The sequence below is a fragment of the Zootoca vivipara genome, chromosome 5 (assembly GCF_965207765.1).
Source record: "Zootoca vivipara chromosome 5, rZooViv2.hap1.1, whole genome shotgun sequence".
Lineage (NCBI taxonomy): Eukaryota > Metazoa > Chordata > Lepidosauria > Squamata > Lacertidae > Zootoca > Zootoca vivipara.
The window spans coordinates 44,278,472-44,301,185 of record NC_142588.1 but is presented as its reverse complement, the minus strand read 5'-3'; the positions used below and the strand labels follow the sequence as shown (position 1 = coordinate 44,301,185).

Sequence of the window (22,714 nt, the reverse complement as noted above, 5' to 3'; positions counted from 1 at the left end):
AACTGCAATTTGCAGCATATGGTTGAACACATGCAAGGATTAATGTAGCAGACCTTTACTTTTCCTGCCCATCCCAACCTTTCCCCCCCTTTTTGTATGGTGTCTTATTAGGCACCAGCTCTCGTGTGTTTTTCTGAGCACAGTGCCTAGACAATTTTATAAATAACTGTAATAACTCTAATATAATTACAGGTAGGTAGCCGTGTTGGTCTGCCGTAGTCGAAACAAAATAAAAAAAAATCCTTCCAGTAGCACCTTAGAGACCAACTAAGTTTGTCATTGGTATGAGCAATGATATAAATTAGTGAGACTTCTGTGGAGAGATAATCTAGCGTTAAATGCATCGCTTGAAAGAATGCTGCTGACCCTCTTGGAGATGTTCTTAGCAACTACTAAAAATGATATAAATCTTGAATTTTGTAATACAACTGCTCAATACAGTAATCTGGGTTGTGTAGAACAGGTAGATCGATTTAAATCAATGCTATTTAGAGTATGCCAACTTCCCCACTGCCTCCCCCTTTCCTTTTTGATAAGCAGCAACAACTCTGCTCCCAGGTCAAATGAATGAGTACATTTTGCTCAATGGGGATTACTCCCAGACAAGTAAGGCCTAAGTGTGGGAATATAGGAACATGCCGGGCAGACAGCTTGGATTTTCTCCTCTTTCCAGTTTTCTCATTTATGCCTCACTGTGCCTCGGCTCAGCCCCACCCTCACCCTCAAACAAATAAGTAATGGAGAAAAGGACATTTCTGCAGGTATAGCCTACATGACCCTCTGATAGATCGAAGCAAGGTTTGATAGTTACTGGGCAGACTAGAGCAATTTATTTTCATCAGAAAAAAATTAAAATACCTATACTTGGCAGTTAGACTGTAAATATTAATACACATGTAGATATTACTTAAAACATTTTTAATCTACATTTTTTTAAAAAAAAAGAAAAAGAAAAAGAAAAAGTTTATTTTTTAAAAAATCATTTTTTATCCATCTTGGTGTACAGTAATTTATGATAGGGCACATGAATGATCCTGCACTGTAGAAGGAGGGTGAAGTAAATTATCTTTGATTTATTGATATTAATGCAGTTTTTTTTTTAAAAAAAACATTTTGCAGAGAGCAATGTTGAAATGTGCACAGTGCAGATGAAATAAGGGTTAGCAATAATGTTCAGTGACAGAGACTGGCCAGAAATAAGAAGCAGTGCTGTCCGTAAGGCTTCATGAACACTGGAATGAATGAATGAATGAATGAAATAATAATAATTTTATTCATATTATATTTTCCTTCCTAGAAGGGAACTTAAAATGGGCTACATTAATACATTCAATAAAATAAAACAACGGTACTTTGATGTACTGTGGTTTTAATGATGGCATTAATAACCAGAAAGTAGAATTAAAATAAATCCACGAAAGCTCATCTGAGGGTGGAAAAGATCTGCTTCACCCACAGAGCCCAGTGAGTGTGCTAAAGGAATCTATATTTTTATTGCACTTGTAACAGTATAGTGTTAGGCACGGATGGATTATGTCATGGAATGCAAAGTAACATGCAGGTTTTTGAGGAAACCAGGCTGCCAGCAACAGAATGCTTGTGAGGTATGGGGGGAATGGTGTTGAAAAGCAATATGTAAAAGCAACAAATGAAAACACCACAGTGGCAAGGTTACATATTTAGGTATTTGTGTCTGCTGCACTTGGGAAAAAAAAGAATGCTGAATAGCAACAGGTTGTTTCAAGCAGGCAATTATTTGGCAATCAGCAAGTATTTTTATTTGCAGGGAATCAGAAGACACCGCTTTGCTTCTCCTGAAAGAAATATATAGAACTATGAATGTTTGTCCTGAACAGCCGCAACATTGATGTATGGATACCCATCATTCAGAATTTGTAAGTAATCCTCAGTATGAATGCAGCACAGGTTGTCCCTACTTGAGAGTACAACCCTCCTTTTGTAGAATAGGGAAGGGATAAGAGCTCCTGTTGCTGTGAGAATGTTAAATGGCTGAAATTTAGGGACTTTGTTCACTTCTGCGCAGGTGACAATATCTTAGGTGGTCTCCTTAGGTGTAGCACTTGCAATGAAAAGTGCACCTGGAATAGACTTTTTGTCCCATCCAGTTGCATAAGGCCATTTCCCTAATCCCAGCCTTCCAGGTGAGTTCAGTAGGCAGGATACTAGAAGTCATTTTCTTCCTTTCTCCACGATTGTGGCTTAGAATATGAAGCAGTTAGACTACTACTTACCCTGCAAATCCACAATGTGCTCTGGATATTTGAGAGAGTGGTGGAAACAAGAAGTGGGAATGCTTCTAGCTTCCAGTTTCCTGTTCTGCTTTGCAATATTGAAATCAGAACTTCTGCATCTTCTTGTGACTGGATGCATAAGCTGCACGGAAGCGACACCTAAAGCCCTTCTCAAAGGAATTCCAAGCTTATGACAGCTCTGGTATCTGTTTATCATTGTATTGTTAAAAATATGACAGTGTGATTCTCTCCCCCCCCCCCCCCCAGTGACTATGAGAGCATAAGCAAATAAAAGGGATCTGTTTAAAAGATGGAAGTCACTGTATTGCAGTGGGCAAAAGTAATTTTGTGGTGCTCATATTTTAGTGACTTGCAAGTTCATACTAGCCAGGAATGAGATTAACTTCTGTTATTTGTGCCAGCATTTGTGCTAGCAAGGAACTAGATAACTTCTCTCTTTCAAAATTTGTTCTTCGCGGCTTCCGGTTAGAGAGAGAGGGAGGGAAAGGGAAACGCAACAGAAAATAAATCCTAAATATATACATATCCTTGCAGGATTAAATTCTGAAACACTGAACTTGGTTTTAATCGTTATTCAATGGGTTATCAAATATTTCAGCTCGTTTAACTCATATGTTATGTTCAGTTGACATAGTAGTATTGTTTAGCAAGGGAAATGTGTCAGTTTGTGTGCATTTGTGTGTAGATTTAAATGATAAGAACTGTACTTGGTGTTTGTTTTATACTTTGTAATTGGGTGGCTCTGTTAGTTTCCCTAAACACACTATGGAACCAGGGTATCAAATATTAAGCATAATTTGTTTAATATCTTAATATTTTCTTTTAACTGCACTTGTTGCAGCTCTGGTAAACAAATAAAACATAGCTCTAGAAATTATTCCCAGGACTCAGTGAAATATACAGTTTGGCTCATACCATGCTGCTTCATGACATATTCATGTTTTGCTTGCTAAGTGAAGCTACATCTAAAATATGCAGATAAATGTCTCTGATCTTATGCATAACTTAAATGTAAACTTATCCAATGTACACAAATAATAACTTTTTGTAGGGGTTGGCAGATCCTGTGCTATCTCCTTGTGAGAGAGCTCATAGGTAAAAATATAAATGCCACCAGGTTGTGGGGGCGGGGGGAGAGAGGCTTTCTAGCCGTCTACAATTATTGGGCTGCTTCGAAAAGGACAGCACATTCTTCTTTAAAAGTTTATTTACTGGCTGTTCAATAAGAGTGCATTTTGACAGTGTCCCCCCCCCCCCTATTGCGATACTGCATCTGGATGCAACATTCCCAATTCACCAGATGGGCATAGTGTCTGTACAGGATTCTCAAAAGGTTCACTATGGGCCCTACCTTCTACAAACAGTGCAGTTGGCCATTTGAAACACAGGGCAGCCTGAGCCTCTCCCCATTTGCCCATACAGCCTTCCCTCTTGCCTCAGTACATGTTAATTTGATAGTCGTAGCCCTTTACATAAGCTGTGAAACTAGCCAAGTTTGCCATAGCTTACAACTTTTTCTTTTCTTTTTACTCTTCCTTCCAGCCTCTCTAATCTTTCTGCTGGCCTTCCAACAACCTTTTGAAGAGGCAACACCAATTCCCTCGTCACAGATGACAGAAGTGGTTTCAATCTACAGCCCTCAGATTCCATACCATCATTTTTTATTTTTGTTTTCTCTTTTTTTATTAACTGGAGTGGAGGAAAAGAAAATGAAGCCTACTGTTCAGAGTACACATACCTTTTTCTTTTTTTAAACCAGCCTTGAATCATTTGTGGAAGAGTTGCCAAACATAAATGACTCTTCAAGAAATGTGTGGCATGCAAATTAATCTTTATAATCTGATTTATCAGACTTGTATTTTCTATAAGGGCTGTGGTTTGTTTGTTTCTAATAAAAAAATTATTGGTAAACAGCAATAACAACCTTTTCATTTAATAAAAAGACCATTTGTCCCACTTCTGCAAGAACTGTGAAGTTCAAACTACTTTAATACAAATCTACATCCATCCATTTGTATTTGTTGAAATATAGCAATTCCTTGCACCTGGTAAGCCTATCACTAAGATTTTATAATGAAATATCTTCTGAGTCTCTGAGGGAGAGTGTTTTTAAATGCTTGTGACATGAACTTCAACTCTGTATTATAGAGAGCAGCTACAAACTGGTTGATCTTGCTGTATGTGTTTTTGCAGAGGGCGAGTAGAAAAGGATGGAGCCAAATAAAATTTTAGTTTGACAGTAGTGATCAGCCTGGGATGCAGAAGTCTACATGCAACTTGGAGACTGGATTTGCAGAAATCAAATACATTTATGGCCCTGCAACAGAAGAGGAGTGTTTTGATTATTAGATTTAGAGGGAGTTTTGGTATGCCAAGAACAGTCCCTATATTGCTTATAGTGGAGTATGAGAAGGTTAGAGAAGTTTATTAAACACTGAACTTCTGTCACTTTTTTTTGCTGCTGCTGATTCCCCCTCTGTATACCTTCCAATTTTTCATTTAAAATGAAACTGTGATAGCTTCTATTTGCTGGTATTCTACATAGTGGCTTGTCATGGATGAGTAGCCTTTTTGGGGAAAAAGTGTAATTTTTTTGGTGGTAATGTCCACATTATTTTTGATATTTGCTTTGTTGCAGCATTGTGTCTTGAAGAGGGAGGTAATAGACCAGGTGGTGCTGTAGTTGGATCAGCTTCTGCCTGCTGTAAAGTCTATGCAGTTTAAAACCTTCGTATTCTTAGGTTGAGAGAACTTTTCATTGCAGTATATTAACCTGTAGCTATTTATATCTCTTTATAAATATAATATTGTGGCTAATACTAAAAGATACTGTGATACCAGCAAGCTTGCCCCCCCCCCCCCGGCAGTAAAGCAACAGGATGTTTTCTGTCTTACTTTTTTCTCTCTTTCTAAATATTTTGTGCTCCATTCATCACAATGAAATTTCCCTTCAGTCATTTGTTAAACCAGAACAAATTTCTGTCAGAGGAATGCGGGATGAAGCAACAGCTTGTTAGAGAGCATAACAAGCCCTTTAATAAATCCTGGATTAAAGTTGTCTCTGAACAGGTTTCAGAACTGTACATTTGGTATTCAGAATGTGTTTTCAGTTGTCCTCGATAAAATACCAAAGAAAAGAAATGCAAAGGTTTTCAATAATTGACAACAGTATTGAGTGTGTGGCGTGTACTGAAGTGAAATGTGTAAAGGTAGATAAATAAATGTAATGTTAGCAAATATGAAAAATAAAAAGGTGTTTATTGAAACTTTTAATTTTAAGGAAAAAAACTTAGTAATTTCCTTTGCTTTTCACTTGCTCAATATTGTTTTGTGCTCTGGCAGGAAATGGCTTCTGAGTTGGTGGCATAGAACATACATTGTGTTTCATCTTGAAAATTTTAAATTCATTAAGAAATTCTGATTTTTTTTAAAGCAAACATTCTTTGTGTCATCTGAATTGATGGAGAAATATTTTTTCCCCTGTTTAAGATATTGATCTGGGTGTTTATACGATTATCTAAAACAGTCTGAATATTGCCTATTAAACTTCACATTTGTTGATAGGAACATTATACCTGTCCTCTGTGCAAACTGCTACCTTTTATTCCTGTTGGCTCTGTTCAACAGCTGAATTCTGTCACATTCTACAAATATTTGAGGCTCCAGTGATATGAGCACAAAAATGCCAAGTTCTTGTGATGAGATAAGGATGGAACTTTGTACAAAGGAGACATAATGCTGGATTTCCATGCAAACAATATGGAATAAAACATAAGTTGTTTTAAACTGTGTTTAAATTTGTGTTTTTTTAAGTATCTAACCAAACCTGGGAACTCAACGTAAAGGGTACACAATAAATAATAATAGCAATAATAGCCCCAGTCCCACAATAGCAATTTGGGGGACCTTCCTCTTCCACTAGAGCAGGGATGTCCAACAGGTCGATCATCATCAATCGGTCTATTGTGGAGCATCCCTGGTTGATCCTGGTTGATCGCGTCATCCCCCCCCCCCCAAGCTCTACAACTTTGGGTCTTCCTCCCCCCAAAAAGCTCTACAACTTTGGCTCCCCCTAAAAAGCTCAACAACTTTGGTCAATCCAATAGGTAGATCACTGCCAGTTTTTTTTATAGTGGGAGTAGATCGCAGTCTCTTGGGAGTTGGACATTCCTGCACTAAAGGATAGAGAACACATGCATACAGGAGCAGCCATAGCTATGCTATAGTTCACCAGCTTGGGAAATGTAGCTGTGCCCTTTGGCAGCTGTATCTAAGCATTTTCTCTCTTTCCTCCCTCTTTCTCAATCTGATGAGAGACAAAGACAACAACAGCAATAGGGCTCTTCTGGACTGAGCTGTTCTCTCTCCTGCTTTGCTACTCCCCTCCCCTTTACTGGCAGAAGAGAGAGAAGAATTGGTCGTTGGACGCCAGCCAAGAGAGGGAGAGAGTAGACAGGGCAGCCAAACATGGTCCAGCCTCAGTACTTGGCACCCTCGGGCAGCTGGCAGGACACACTGACGCCTACGATTGACCCCCAGCTGTAGCTTACCTGGTAGCAGCAGCTGTTCTAATTTCCCACAAGGCTTTGGGAGCAGCACTATTTGAAAAGCATTGTGGGAAATGAAAAAGGCCACAGCCATCAAGGGCACTTTGCCAAGGGCCATGTGAAACTTGATCTCCCAAGCCCGTTTGTGATTGCTTTCTTTCATTTTAATCCTTTCTAGTGTTTTGCTTCAGTCAATACAGTACTGACAGTTGCTTCTCCTGGGTTTGAGAACCTGACTTAAGGTTTCAGTCCTCCCATCACTACAGAAAGCAGAACACCAGTCGAAGGCGATACAGAGGATGCATTTAGATTCTATTAAACAGAAGCAAAGAGTACCAGCTAAATATTAGGATTAGTGATTAGTATTTCCTTTTTTTATTAGAATCTAAATTGATCCTCTATACTGCTCCCCTTAACTAGCATTTTGCTTACTGTTGTGATGGGAAGACTGGAATCTAAAGTCAAGTTCTCTAACTTGACTTTGTTTTCTGCTGCCTATCATGTTTATGCCTTTTTTGGTGTTGCTATAACAGCAAAATGATTTGCATCTCGGTGAAGTTTCTTGTCACTGAAACAACTGAATGTTTTAAGGAATACTTCAGTAGGTTGTGATAAAAATGTCTCAATATCATATAGGTACTATCTAATTAAATTATTTGCTTTACTGAAGCCCAGTGTTAAATAAATATCTTACCGTGTACAGTTACTAAAGGCATGAAGGTCTTAATATGGCAACCCTAACATCAAGACCTACACAACTCTCCCAAGATCAATGAAACAAACTTGACAGAGTAGCTTATGTTCGGAAGAGGTGTGGATCGAATACAACATAGCACCTCTCTGACATCCTGTTTCTCTGATAGAACAGTGCTGTTTAAGAGCCATTGTGAAACTGACAAAATATTGAGCCATCAATTGGAAACCTGTGGTTTTGCTAAACACAAGATCTATATTGGTGTTTCTGAAACCTGTGGTTTTTAATGTAGTAAATACATATGACTGTATGGCTTCCCCAATGAAATTGATAAGAATAGTCAGACAGGAAGGAAACCAACTGGAAACCGCAGTGTTCTTATTTGGCACAGAAGCATTTTCTTAAACAGATTTTGCAGGTTTTGATAAAACCCTCTTGCAGGCTTGTCGAGCTCATTTTTTAATTCTGTATAGGAAAATTGGATAACAACTTATTTTAATAATCAGGAAGGATCAGCAGTTGAAAAAGTAGAAATTGCCTTGAAAAAGTTTTTTAAACTAGCAATTTCTTTATTATATGGCTCTGTACAGTCTAACAAATAACTTCCACCAGTATGAACATTTCATCTTCACAGGGCCGGCTCTAGGGGTAGGCTGGGTGGCGCGGGCCGCCAGGGGGGCGCCATGCGGAAGCCCACCAGCCGCGGCAAGAAACGGGGCGGGGCGGGGGCGCCGGAGCGATCTCTGCACCGCGGCGCCAGGGAGCCTGACATGCTTGAGACGGCCCTGCATCTTCAATTTGTAATCAGTACCACAAGGCAATAGAGCTGGAGTAAGCACCTATGGGTTACTGAGTGCAATGGAAATTCTTAAAATAGCTCACTTTTTGGATAACAATCGTCACTGAAGACTTGCTGTATAAATACACTTGCTTATGCCTGGATGCTTTTGAATTATGGTGCTGGAGGAGACTCTTGAGAGTCCCATGGACTGCTAGAAGATCAAACCTATCCATTCTTAAGGAAATCAGCCCTGAGTGCTCCCTGGAAGGACAGATCGTGAAGCTGAGGCTCCAATACTTTGGCCACCTCATGAGAAGAGAAGAATCCTTGGAAAAGACCCTGATGTTGGGAAAGATGGAGGGCACTAGGAGAAGGGGACGACAGAGGACGAGATGGTTGGACAGTGTTCTCGAAGCTACGAACATGAGTTTGACCAAACTGCGGGAGGCAGTGCAAGACAGGAGTGCCTGGCGTGCTAAGGTCCATGGGGTCACGAAGAGTCGGACACGACTAAACGACTAAACAACAACAACATGCCTGGAAGCCTCCTATACAGGGCTTTTGATGCACAGAAGTATGGGCTGTATAAGCATAAGGCAATTATATGAATTCATGGGTGCTACTGGTGACTATTATTCATATTCTGTCTCCACTGTTAGAGGCAATATGCCTCTGAATATCAGTTGCTGGGAATCAACAGAGGGAAGAAGATCTTTGCATTCAATTCCTGCTCGCATGCTTAATGGAGGTATCTAATTGGCTATTGTGAGAACAGCATTCTGAACTATACGGGCAAGAACGTAGGTTTATAATCAGACCTCTATCACAAGATGTTTATGAAAAGCCTTGTGGAATGTCATTTACAGGTGAACATTGCAGGTAAAGGGGATTACACCATAGACTGGTTTCGATTCTGACGCTATGATTTTTACTCAGAGGTTTGGATCCTAAGATGAGCTAACTTAAGGGAGTTAATGGAAGGAAAGTCTCCTGAACTACCCTTGTGCAAGTCACCTGTGTGACCCATGAAAATCTCCCAAGGGTGAGTGGAGCTGCCATCCTGTAAAATGGATAGGACATAGGGGCTTCAGGGAGAGGAGAGGGCATGAGACTTTCCTTCCATGAATTTATTTAACTTATCTTGGGATCCAGTCCCATATGCACAATAAAAGAAGTAATGTATGACTCTAGCGTTTCAGTGCTAATGTATAATTGCATTTTTAAATAAAAACTTGGTAACTGCATTTGGGCATGCAAATTAGCATGTGTTCAGCCACAAGCACGATGTGAACTTGCAATTCATACGGAGCAGCGTTTCAGGATACTAGTAGTGCCTTTTCTTTGAGAAGACACCTTCTGTCTAGACTTCTAGACAGCATAATTTTTACCAGCCCTTGTATTAATGTCTATAAAATTTATAGAACAAATTAAATTCTTAGCAGACGGCTTCCCAGAGACAGTTGTATATGATTCTTAGTTTAGATCTGATTTTTCTTCCTCCCAGAAAGGTTGACATTGGCACATATATTTCTTGTTTCAACATTTTCGGAAAGCAGATGATATCTAGTTGCTTTTCATCAATCTGTGACAGATTGTACTGATGTGCTGATGCCCAGCTGCCTCTGGCCTTGACAATCTGAGAATGCCATTTATAATCAAGCAAAATATGGTAACTTGATATTTCAAACCTGTAATGAAACAGCAGGCCACAGGATGTGTAGAATTAGATATAATTTTATGCACCTTTCAAGTATATTTAGTGTTGCTCAGATATGCCATGATCTGATTTTGTTTTCTCTATGCCCTGGGAGGTTTTGTCAGTCGAAGAGAAGGGGAGAGTCTGGTGAGAGGGATCCTCATTGTTTATATCTAATTTTTCACAAAATATGTTAACACAACTTCCTTAAAAATTGACTTGCAAAATGTCTAAGCCTAAACCAGTTTGAAACAATTCCAATAGTTTATAAAAACCATAGCATCTTGTTTACTGTGTAGTGAGCTCCATTGGAAGGATTAGGTACTCCAGGTGTCTGGTATGCTCAACAAATCACTTTCCAGCTGATACATAAAGCAACATAAAGCAACTGGAAGGCCAGCATAATAAATGGACTCAAGGACATTTCATGTCATTATCTTTCTTTTTATAGTTTGAGGATCTGGACATGGCTTGGAGCAAGGCTTTTTACCGGGTGATGGGGATCGTCTTGGGAGTTGCGGGGGGGGGAGGGGTGCCGAGTGTCACCCCCTCCAGGGTGGCACCCAGGGCGGCTCACCCCCAACTGTTCTACAGCTTGGGCCAACTCAATGCAGGTTATAGCAATAAAACAAGCATGTAATCTAACTATTAGGTGACAGTTGCTTGCAAGCTGAGTATGATTATCTTGTTTCCATTTTAAAGTGATGCTAGAAGCTGGTCTAACATGAATGAATGCACATGTAATGGTCTGCAGCCACATGGCCACTGAACATAGATTTATGCTGTGTAAAGCACTGTTTGATTTTGCAAAACCAGCAGCCCTGAAGAAGTGACTTCTCCTCATGTAGTGATTGAATTTCAGCGCGCCTAGAAATCCTTACAACTGCATGTTGCAAAAACCAGGAATCTAGGGGTTGTTCCATGTGTTAAGATAGACTTGTGTACATGACGACGTAGCAGCTATTTTCACATGCCAACTCATTTTCATCAAACCACTTCCCTCTCCCACAAACCACTGCAAAACAGCCCACACAATTTTACTTCAAGGATTTTTATTAATGTCCAGAGATTCCATGGCAGTTTACTTAATGTTAATGATATAAAATGCAGTGTAGCATATGGTGAGCTCTGTACCTTGAGAAGCCTAGTAGAGTGATTGTTAATATATATATATATATAGTATATATATATATATATATATAATAGTAGAGTGATTTCAAACCACTGGCAGCTGCAACTGTTTGAACTTGCTTAGAATTTTCATAGTCTGGTTGTGTAGAAGGGGTGTCCGTGGTCCCCCAACTCCATTGAATGTACATGCTATGGAGAATGGAACTGACAGATGACTCTTGTGATGTCTTCAAAAGTCGTGAATACAACACCCTAATTGTCTAGATGATCCTTGAGTGCATCTAGATCCTTGTCTAGATGATCCATTTCATAATAATTAACTTCCTAATTTGGTTATACCTAATCAAATCAGAAAATAGACGCAGGACACTTGCAGAATTAGAAATGCATCTTTAAGGGTGATCATTGGATCACATCCAAACAGATGCCATGGAACATTCTTATGTGATGGCTTTGACTCCCATTATAGCAATGGGAACATTTTATAATATACTGACATGAATCAAGGTTCAGATCATAAAGCTTATCACACCTGATAACTCATTAAAATATGAACAAGAGCACAGAACTCTTGGGGGTCAAATAGTTCTTTGCAGAGTTCTGGTTGACCTCATAACATGTAGCTTCCATAAGCAAAAATTAGAGTTGGTATAAGAAAAACGAAAGTAGGTAACACATCCTCCAGGGAAGCTCAGTTCCTTGTCTTTCAAGTCCATTAGGTCCTCCTGGACCTAATGCTGTCCATCACTCTTTCCCCCTCTTCTATTCAATAATATTACCCATGTAAAATTATATTATGTAAATCTCATCCATTTATGCTCAAATGTCTGATTTGCATTAAGTTAGTTTGAGTGTTGAAATTGAATTTTCTGCTTGGCAGATATGACTTCTAAAAAAAAGGAAGTGTTTCTCAGATCCCCTGGCAGATTTATTGGATAGTAACTAAGAGCAAACAACCCAGTGATTATACTTTGTGTCTATGTGAAAACCAGGCTCCTTTCCAGTTCAGAGCGCGAATTAAACAAAAAACTACTCTGCCAACTAATACCAATTAAATCCTGTGATTTAATTACAATGCTCGTTCCCATTTTTTTGTGTGTGTTCACCTTATTTTCATAATCTCTTTCCCCAAGTAAATATTTTAAACTATGCAAAGCTACTTACAACCCCTGCAGACACCAAATCCTGACCCTCTTGAAATTAGTTGAAGGACATGAACACCAGTCAATGCCGAATCCGGTCCTTAGAGGATATATTGCTACTAAATGTTTAAAAAGTCTTCCATTAATGTTATCTTGCAGCAGATGGATTTCCTGAGTCTCAAAACACTATTAAGCATATTCACAACCAGAGTTGAGTGTTGTTGAATATGCATGGCAAAATGATATGTGGCAGCAGAAAATGGCTGGTCGGCATTCTTGTCTTGAAGGCCATGTAACCAAATTTGAATGTTATTAAAGGGAGGAACGAAAAAGGTTAGGAGTGAAGGAGAGTTGAGCAATTCTTTGCAGAGAATGAAAATATATATTCTTGATTATTTATGAGAAAAAACATTTCAAATGAGAAGGCACTGTTTCGAAGTTACACCGATGTACCATAAAGCTTTGATAATTCACCCACCCAACTTCCAGATGCTATTGAACTACAATTCCCATCATCCCTGGCCATTGGTCATGTTTGCTGTGATCCACAAACATGCATTGCAGATTTCACATTTACAGCGAAGGGTTACAGGAATCTATCCAACAGGCTGTTTTTCAAGTTTTTATGTTCTTAACTCGTAACCAATCTCTTGTTAAATTACAAAAAAATATTAAAGTTTGTTAGTGAGCTGGGCATTAACAAAGCTAATAGATTCAATCTACAAACCACTGAGTTTCAATGGCATCTCTAGACTTTTGTTTTCACAAACAGGAGCTGTTAGATAAGCCTGTTTCAGGACTTTCATATAAGACTGCACCTGAGGGCTCACATTATGGGATACTTTCCCATGAAGGCAAGATTCCTACACATAGAAAACAGTATGCGTGAATGAAGGTTAGGCTCTTAATAGTTTTTTTTGGGGGGGGGGATTTTTTGCTTGATGGAGTAGGCAAATTATTGCAATTTTCTGCAGAGGCTGGCGAACGATAAAGGAAAACAGAGAGGGATCCTGACCTCCCTTTCACCTGCAGTGACTTTTTGCTTGCTCCCCAATGCCAGTTTTCAGAAGCTGGGGGAACAACAGCAAACTCAAAGGAGGGTATAATGATAGCAGCCACAGTGTTCATATTAAAGCTAATGAAGACAGTTATTTATATGCAATTTAGCAATAATAATAAAATTTTGCTTTTTGGCTCACTTCCCAGATTAAAAAACACCCTTGAAATTGTTTGCAAGTGCAGTCTTAAAGAATATAAAGGCTGCTTGCTTTGTAAGGACATTGGTTTTCCTCAGGAGAAAACAGAACTGAAAAGCAAGACACTGTAAAAAGAAAAAAGGGGGGAATCATTTGATGCAGGACTGGACCCCTACAGTCTTTTTTTCTGGTGACGCTTTGAAGTTACTGCATTTTCTCTCTTTGTCCTTGATATTGGTCACCTTACAGAAGTGCTAAAGAAGAGGGTAGATGTACACAAAGCTACTTCCACTGTTCCCTGTATTGGCTGTCCACCAGGGTGCTGTGTTTTTTTAAGCAAAGACTGTCTCCCTCTGTAAATTCATATCATGGTTATGCGGGAATAATATTGTGGACACTGTTCTACCTCCATTGCCCTCTCCCTCCAAAAGTTGGGCTCCAGCTCCCTTCATTCCTGACCAATGGCTTTGCTGGCTGGGACTGTTGAAAACTCAAGTCCTAAAGCAACTGGAAGGCCATAGGTTCTCCATCCCTGCCTAGCCCCCTGAGATTTCTCCCACCTATCCTATCAAGGCCATACAAGATTTCTTGTAGATGATTCCAGAGTGTATTTACATAGGCAGATATATTATAGCCAACCAAACCTTTAACGTTCTTTTAACTCCTATTCTCATGGAAGCCCTTAATGAGCCTACTTTTAAGTGCTGGTCTCTACACTACAAGGAAATCCAGGTTTGTGACTGAGGCTACACTTGGCAAACAGCTGCAACTGATCTTAGAATACACGCATTTTCCTCATTTCTACGTTAAGTGCATGCTTAATATAGTGTACAGTACTTAGGACTTTCTGCATTTTCCATCTGCACCTCAGCCCAACAGGTTTATGCCTCTGGTTCCACCACAAAGCCATAAAATGGACATATGATTGCAACCTATGCTTGTGGAGTTCAATATTTGTGGCTGGAGTCAGGTGAGCAGGTATAGGGAGGGATAGAAATTAAGTAAATTAAATAAAAAATCTACCATGCATGCTGGTCTGCTGCACAGCATAACTTATGCCTCTGAGTTAGTTGTACCTGGGGACGTTACCCGATGTTCATATGGAGTGAAGTGTGTTAATTCAGCCCGACAATAAAATAACTCACTGTGGACTGAAATTACCATTAGTCCCCCTCCTTCCTTGACTTATGTGATTGCATCTAAGGCCCTCCATGAACACTGAGCTCTTCAAGTGTAAAGATGACTCCATAGCGTGCATTGTAGAGTTTACAGTGACTTCCTTTTAAGAGAGATTAGAGACCTCTGAGTTACAAAGCTCAACCATTGTTGTTAAACACACAGCTTCCTTTTCAGCAGTGTTGCTTCCCTTTCCAAATTTTTAGGAGCTGGTGTAAGAAATGCGTGTTCTCTCTAACTCGTTAGCATGCTATTCTGCTTTAAATGACTGCGGCAGAGCAGGTTGTATATGATGAGTTGAGATGGAATTGCACAGATAAAACGAACTCTCACTGATGAGCTGTGCATTGCTTCAAAGGCGGCAAACACGCATTAGGGAGAGTTTACAGCAGCCTCTTAACAGGGTTATTTTTGTAAGGGTTGTAAAGGGATCTCATCAACAAGATGACCCAGGCACAATGTTCTTCTCTTGCAGCTTTTTTGGGGCTTCTAATCTCTTCTGTCACTCATACAGCAGAGCTGTTCTGTGTTTCCTTTTAATTTTTAAACAAAAAAAAAAATCGGCCCGAAGAAATAGCCAGTTCAGCAGTTTATTTCTGAGGCTACATCTAAAAGGCCTCGTGCTTTTACTCTTTTATGTGAAAATCACTGAAGTTAGTGTGCCAGTGAGCATAGTCAGAGATGAATGTCTCCCTGTGGGAAACTGCGGTAGTAAAGTCATTACATGAGCATTTCCCCTCAGAATTACGTATCTGAATTGACCCAAGATCTTTGAAGCCTGCTTGGCATTCAGCTGATAAGGACAACAGTACTGAAAGAAGTAGAAGCTGGTTGCTTCATAAGAGTAGTTCCAGCAGGACAACAAGGTCAGTCACACAGAAGTGGACAGAATTCTTAATATTCCACCAGTACAGAAGGACGGTCCATAGACTCTGTGAGTTATATCCAGCTAAGTCATTCTCGGTGCACTTTCAATGGGTCCACTCTATGACCAATGTTGGATAGTACCCAGTATACCCCCCCGCCTGATATATATGACATATACAAGCTATATATCAGGAATCCCCAAACTGCGGCCCTCCAGATGTTTTGGCCTACAACTCCCATGATCCCTAGCTAACAGGACCAGTGGTCAGTCTGGATGGAACCCTGGGTCCCCTTTCCAGAGCTCGCGATCCAGTATAAGAGTAACCTTGCCAAACTATGGTAGTTCTTTTGGCTTTTGCCGGCTGGTTAAGCATCATGATTTAGCATAATGAAAGAAACTGCTCTGTGTCATAGAACAAATGAATGGGCCTTTCCCCCACCAGTAGCTGCTATGTGGGGGATGTGGGGGTCTAAACCACTGGGCCTCTTGGGCTTGCTGATCGGAAGGTTGGCGGTTCGAATCCCCATGACAGAGTGAGCTCCCAGTGCTCTGTCCCAGCTCCTGTCAACCCAGCAGTTCTAAAGCACGCCAGTGCAAGTAGATGAATAGGTAGGGAAGGTAAACAGAGTTTCTGTGCGCATCATGGTGTTCAGTTGTGCCAGAAGTAGTTTAGTCATGCTGGCCACATGACATAGAAAGCTGTCTGTGGACAAATGCTGGCTCCCTGGGTCTGAAAGTGAGGCGAGTGCCGCTTCCCAGTCGCCTTTGACTGGATTTAACCGTCCAGTGGTCATTTACCTTTACCTTTTACTTAGCTGCTATGTAGGAGAACCATAGTCAGAGTTGTGGGGACGACGACGACGACGACTGGGAGCTGGATGTGAAATGTGAGAGGCTACAGTCAGAGAGACATATACTGCTCTGTGCTGGACTATGAGCTCCCCTGGAAACCTAAGGGGGAAGCAAGATCTGTTGGACCATTAATGCTGTGAACCCGTCTATCCTGTGCTTAGGTTGTATATATGTGCAAATGAAACCGTATATCCTAATGTCATCACAGTCTCCCCTCACCTTTATTTGAAGCAAACCAAGCCATGGGCTAGTACTGGAATGCCTGGAGTCTGCTCGGAGATTGGAGTGGTGTGTAACAGTATTTTTAACCTCTCATTTAAAAAACAAATATCATGATCTATTATTATTATTTGTAAATGAACATAATTAATAACAGCCTTATTTGGGTTAGTGAAAAAGATGGGAGGTAAATGGCTTGTTGAAAGGGAATACAAAAGATCTATTGCTATTGTAATAAGGGAGTGCTTCCTCCCACCCTCCATAGTAGGAATGAAAGAAAGAATGGAAAGTTAGGAATGGAAATAAATAATAATAATAGTAATAATAAAAATAAATTTTATTTATATCCTGCCCTCCACAGCGAGGCCGGGCTCATGTCAACATCCAGAGGGGGTCGAGAGGCCAGCTGGCTAGCCCCCAGCTGGATCATGCCTTTCCAGGGCTGTCTCAAGCAGGTCAGGCGCCCTGGCGCTGAGGCACGGAGATCGCTCCGGCGCCCCCGCCCTCGCAGCACGGCTTCCGCGCGGCTTCACTGCGAGCGCCCCCCTCTGCCGGCCTGGTGCCCTCGCGCCCCGCGCCACCGGGACCTTACCTAGAGCCGGGCCTGTGCCTTTCCAGCCAACATGCTGGACGATCCCCCGACCTCTGGTGTGACGTAAACCAGCGACTCAGACTTCAAAAGTCTGAGCACGCTATATTAGCAGAGCGCACTGCGTGAACAGAAATGGCATGAAGAGGCTTGTGAAAATTCACCAGCATTTTAGCATTTCCTAATATATGTGATTATTATTTTTTGGGGGGGATATAAACATTTTTGCAAAGCATTTTCCCTTGATATAATGCATTCTTGTATGTTATTTTCAGCAATATATGCATTTATACACACACTTTAGTATTTGAATTCTGGGTACTTTACTTGGCTAAAGAACTGCACTGCAAAATTCAGGGAAATTTGAATTTCAAAAGATGGCTTTGGTTTGCATGTTGTTTCAGAGAGTGTGAATTAGGTAGGTTTGCAAATGGAAAATGAATTATAATGGAAATGAATTTCTCCTCCATTTCTACTGAATATTTTGACTAAGTAGCTACATGACGTTTCGGATTTAGCATAAACAACCACCAAGAGAAGGATCGGTGCAAGTTCAATTAGACACATTCATATGTATGTCACCATCTACCATTCTGGTTGAGGCTTAACCATGAAGCCTATTCAAGATTTTAAAAAAATGTGATTCCAATATTATTTAATCTATGCAAAATAATGGTTAATCTGCTTTCCAAACGAAAAGGTGGTGGTGGTGGGAGGGAGTAACAAAGGAGACTTGGAAGTCAGGCACACATCATAATCATGGAATTGTATAGTTGGAAGGTATCACAAGGATAATCTAGTCCAATCCCCTGCAATGCAGGAATCTCAACTAGATCATACATGACTGATGACCATCCAACCTCTGATTAAAAACCTCCAAGGAAGGTTGGACAGCTCTATTGAACAGCTCTATTGAAAATTCCTGGAGAACAGGCGAAGTTCCAGCAGACTGGAGGAGGGCAAATGTTGTCCCTATTTTCAAAAAGGGGAAAAGAGAGGACCCAAACAATTACCGCCCAGTCAGCCTGACATCAATACCAGGAAAGATTCTAGAGCAGATCATTAAGCAAACAGTCTGTGAGCACCTAGAAAGGAACGCTGTGACCACCAAAAGTCAGCATGGGTTTCTGAAAAATAAGTCATGTCAGACTAATCTGATCTCATTTTTTGACAGAATTACAAGCCTGGTAGATGAAGGGAACACTGTGGATGTAGCCTATCTTGATTTCAGCAAGGCCTTTGACAAGGTGCCCCATGATATTCTTGTAAAGAAGCTGGTAAAATGTGGGCTAGACAATGCTACCATTCAGTGGATTTGTAACTGGCTTACTGACCGAACCCAAAGGGTGCTCATCAATGGCTCCTCCTCATCCTGGAGAGTAGTGACTAGTGGGGTGCCACAGGGTTCTGTCTTGGGCCCAGTCTTATTCAACATCTTTATCAATGACTTGGATGATGGGCTTGAGGGCATCCTGAGCAAGTTTGCAGACGACACCAAATTGGGAGGGGTGGCTAATACCCCAGAGGACAGGATCACACTTCAGAATGACCTTAACAGATTAGACAATTGGGCCAAAGCAAACAAGATGAATTTTAACAAGGAGAAATGTAAAGTACTACACTTGGGCAAAAAAAAATGAAAGGCACAAATACAGGATGGGTGACACCTGGCTTGAGAGCAGTACATGTGAAAAGGACCTAGGAGTCTTGGTAGACCACAGACTTGACATGAGTCAGCAGTGTGATGCAGCAGCTAAAAAAGCCAATGCAATTCTGGGCTGCATCAATAGGAGTATAGCATCTAGATCTAGGGAAGTGATAGTACCACTGTATTCTGCTCTGGTCAGACCTCACCTGGAGTACTGTGTCCAGTTCTGGGCACCACAGTTCAAGAAGGATACTGACAAGCTGGAACGTGTCCAGAAGAGGGCAACCAAAATGGTCAAAGGCCTGGAAACGATGCCTTATGAGGAACGGCTTAGGGAGCTGGGTATGTTTAGCCTGGAGAAGAGAAAGTTAAGGGGTGATATGATAGCCATGTTCAAATATATGAAAGGATGTCATATGGAGGAGGGAGAAAGGTTGTTTTCTGCTGCTCCAGAGAAGCGGACACGGAGCAATGGATTCAAACTTCAAGAAAAAAGATTCCACCTAAACATTAGGAAGAACTTCCTGACAGTAAGAGCTGTTCGGCAGTGGAATTTGCTACCAAGGAGTGTGGTGGAGTCTCCTTCTTTGGAGGTCTTTAAGCAGAGGCTTGACAGCCATATGTCAAGAATGCTTTGATGGTGTTTCCTGCTTGGTAGGGGGTTGGACTGGATGGCCCTTGTGGTCTCTTCCAACTCTATGATTCTATGATTCTTACTGTCAGAAAGTTTTAGTATAACAGCATACAGTTCAAATCTTAATATAGAAATAATTTACACACCTAGAGTGCAATCCTATGTGCATGTTTACTTGGAAGTAAATACCTCTGTGTTCAGTGGGGCTTCCTCCCATTGCTGCAATCCTAAACGCCAATGAGAGAGTAAACTCCCAGGAACACCATGGGCTTACATCCGAGTAACCTTGCTGTATAAAACTGCAGTGTGTTACTTCAAATTTACTCCCAGAAATTATGAGTAACTTTGATTAAACTTTCAAAACCTAGCTTCAGATTGATCAAAATATTTTTTTCCAAACAGCTACCTCACAATTAATTGCATTTGCCATTTTAAATCTAATCAGTTATGTTTTTGACATGGTGATTTGGCTGAAGCTGAATTTAATTGCATTTTCCTAGTGATAAGTTGCAAAAAAAAAAGCCCCCCGGACCTTGTAAGATAATAGAAATGTCACATTTATCATGTTTTGCATCTGATATAAATGAAACTGTGGTGCAATATTCCATATCCGACAGAAAGCAGGTAGCACTTGTGTACAAGAAAAGCCAGAAACAAAGAAAGAATGATTGATGTCTATAACAGAACTTATTGAATAATGTTAGTTCCAGTATATGGTGAACGATGGGGTCGTTTCAAAGTTGAAACTATTTGAAACTAACAGAATACTTATGATCAACACCAGAGAGAGAGAGAGAGAGAGAGAGAGAGAGAGAGAGAAAGAGAGAGAGAAAGAAAGAAAGAAAGGGGTGTAACATTTCTGCCCCTTCTCCACCCTGCCTGCCTTATCAAGGCAATAGCTCAATAAAAATGGACCTCACCCATATTGCTGACAGCAAATGTGCTAATACAGGCTTGTATCCACTGATGGCTTTGCTTACAGAAGCCCTTCTGCTCATGAAAGGCACCCCTCCCCATCTTTGCCAGGTACCCTTACCTGCTGCACCTGTCCACACTGTTCCAAAGGGTCCATCAAACTCTGGGACCAGCTTCGTAAGTGGCACAAGCTACAGTCAGGAGAGTAGCACTGGTGACAATGAAAACCCCTGGTGGCCCACCCTGGGCCCACCCTGCCCGTGATGCCAGTCTTGGCCTGCCTGTGATGGCCACTTCCACAGGCAAGCAAATTCAAACTCACCACAGCCAGAAGGAGAATAATTTGTCTCCTGCCAGCCATTACGGCTTCTATCATGGAGCCAAGCCCTGGCAGTGGGCACACGGAGTAGCAACTGCTGCCCACAGAAAGGTGAGCAGGATTTCTATAATTCTGTGGTCAAGTTCCTTAAGCCAATTTGAAGCATTTTGGGTGGTAGGGCTGAGAGAGGCCACCCTATCTGCCTGAGCCAGGGAAGGGCACTGCCACATAAAGGGAACAGCACTGCACTAAATGGACAAGGAGTCTGACTCAGAATAAAGCAAATTCATATATATTCTTTTTGTTCAAAGTACAAGAATGCCAAATAAAGAAACTGACCAGCAACTTCATCTTGTGTTTCTAATGTTTCCCATTAGAAGTGCCTAATCCCCATATATATTGTTGTTGTTGTTGTTTAGTCATTTAGTCGTGTCCGACTCTTCGTGACCCCATGGACCAGAGCACGCCAGGCACTCCTGTCTTGCACTGCCTCCCGCAGTTTGGTCAAACTCATGTTCGTAGCTTCGAGAACACTCTCCAACCATCTCAACCTCTGTCATCCCCTTCTCCTTGTGCCCTCCATCTTTCCCAACATCAGGGTCTTTTCCTGAGGGAGTCTTCTCTTCTCATGAGGTGGCCAAAGTATTGGAGCCTCAGCTTCAGGATCTGTCCTTCCAGTGAGCACTCAGGGCTGATTTCCTTAAGAATGGATATGTTTGATCTATTGATCTATTTGATCTATTGCTATATATATTTGATATATTGTATGTACTCCAAATTTGGAATGAGACAAACAAGGTTTTCCCTCATTCTGGTTACCATTTAAAACCACCTTTCAAATACATCTCTAGTCCTCCTGTTGGGGGATATAACAGCAAAGCAGAGAGAATAAGACAAAACAGCCTGACATTTTCATATTATACTCAAAATGTGTCTGCAAAGTTGCCATCAAATCTATTGTTCTCTCAAGGATTATATGCACTTGCTCGTGATTCATCCATTTTTTTTGGTTCATCACCTTTTTTCTTTCAAGGGATTAAGTGGTCCTCATGTCTCATCCAGAAATATGGGAGAGCCTGATTGCACAGGGATGACAAGAAGGATGAGGGAATTGAATTTCGACATGGTTCTTGCCTCCCCTTTCTTGCACATGTGCCTTTCAATAGGAAGAGAATAACCCTCTTCTGCTGAGGCAAAGAGGCATAGAAGGGTGAGGGAATTTGCAAGAATATTTTACTCTTTTGATAATAAAAAAGTGGTTAGTGGTGGGACAGCCTGACACACCAAATACCTGAAATCAACGGCCCTGCACTTTTCTGGGTGACCCGATGCAACGAGGGCAGGACTCTTGAGCCTTTTAATAATCCTATAGGAAAGGGAATTCTGACAGATGTGGATACCTGGTTTAGACTTTTGCTTCTTATTCCATCCTTCCACATGCTCTCCTCTGATGTAAAAACATGATATCTGACACCGAACAGAAGGTGCTAGTAGGGAACATAATTGCTGTGCATATATCTCTGGAAAGCTATACAAAATGAAAGTTTTATAATAGGTTTTTAATAGCAATTTTTACTGAACCATTTCCCTGTTTTGCATTTATACTAATGAGAATCTTTACACAAAATGACCATCTATGACCCCCCTTCCCCTTCATTTACCTACCTGTCACTTTGTTTCACTCAGGAGAAAATAGTTTCCCTCTAGCTAAGTACATTTTATTTTTAGCTATTGGTTCTCGCAGAATGTAGGTGCCACAGATAGTTATGCATGTATGAAGTGGAAAAATAATGAATTCTAGGAAATGCCTTTGTCATTGACAAAAGATGAAAGACTCAGTTTTCCTGATAACTATGAATTACTAGCAATGACTTTTCCATTGCTTTCAATAGGACTATTCAAAGTCATAATTACAATAAGTAATTACTCAGGATAGAAACACAATATTTTAAAAGATGTAAACAACAAAAAGTGCAGCTTTCATTTTAAAATGACTTTGAGTTGGAAATATACCTACTTTGCTTTTGTTCTGGT

At 40.7% G+C, this 22,714-nt stretch overlaps 1 protein-coding gene across 1 annotated transcript in view; it reads left to right on the top strand.

Moving 5' to 3' along the window:
• Nucleotides 1-6,059, top strand: part of SEC23IP (SEC23 interacting protein) — a 28,169-nt gene extending 22,110 nt beyond the window's left edge. Inside the window, exons 18-19 of the mRNA XM_060274785.2 lie at nt 1,787-1,895; nt 3,816-6,059. Coding sequence (XP_060130768.1) covers nt 1,787-1,868 — 82 coding nt within the window. The 3' untranslated portion in view covers nt 1,869-1,895; nt 3,816-6,059. The remainder of the gene's footprint in view (nt 1-1,786; nt 1,896-3,815) is intronic.
• Nucleotides 6,060-22,714: the final 16,655 nt, after the last annotated feature.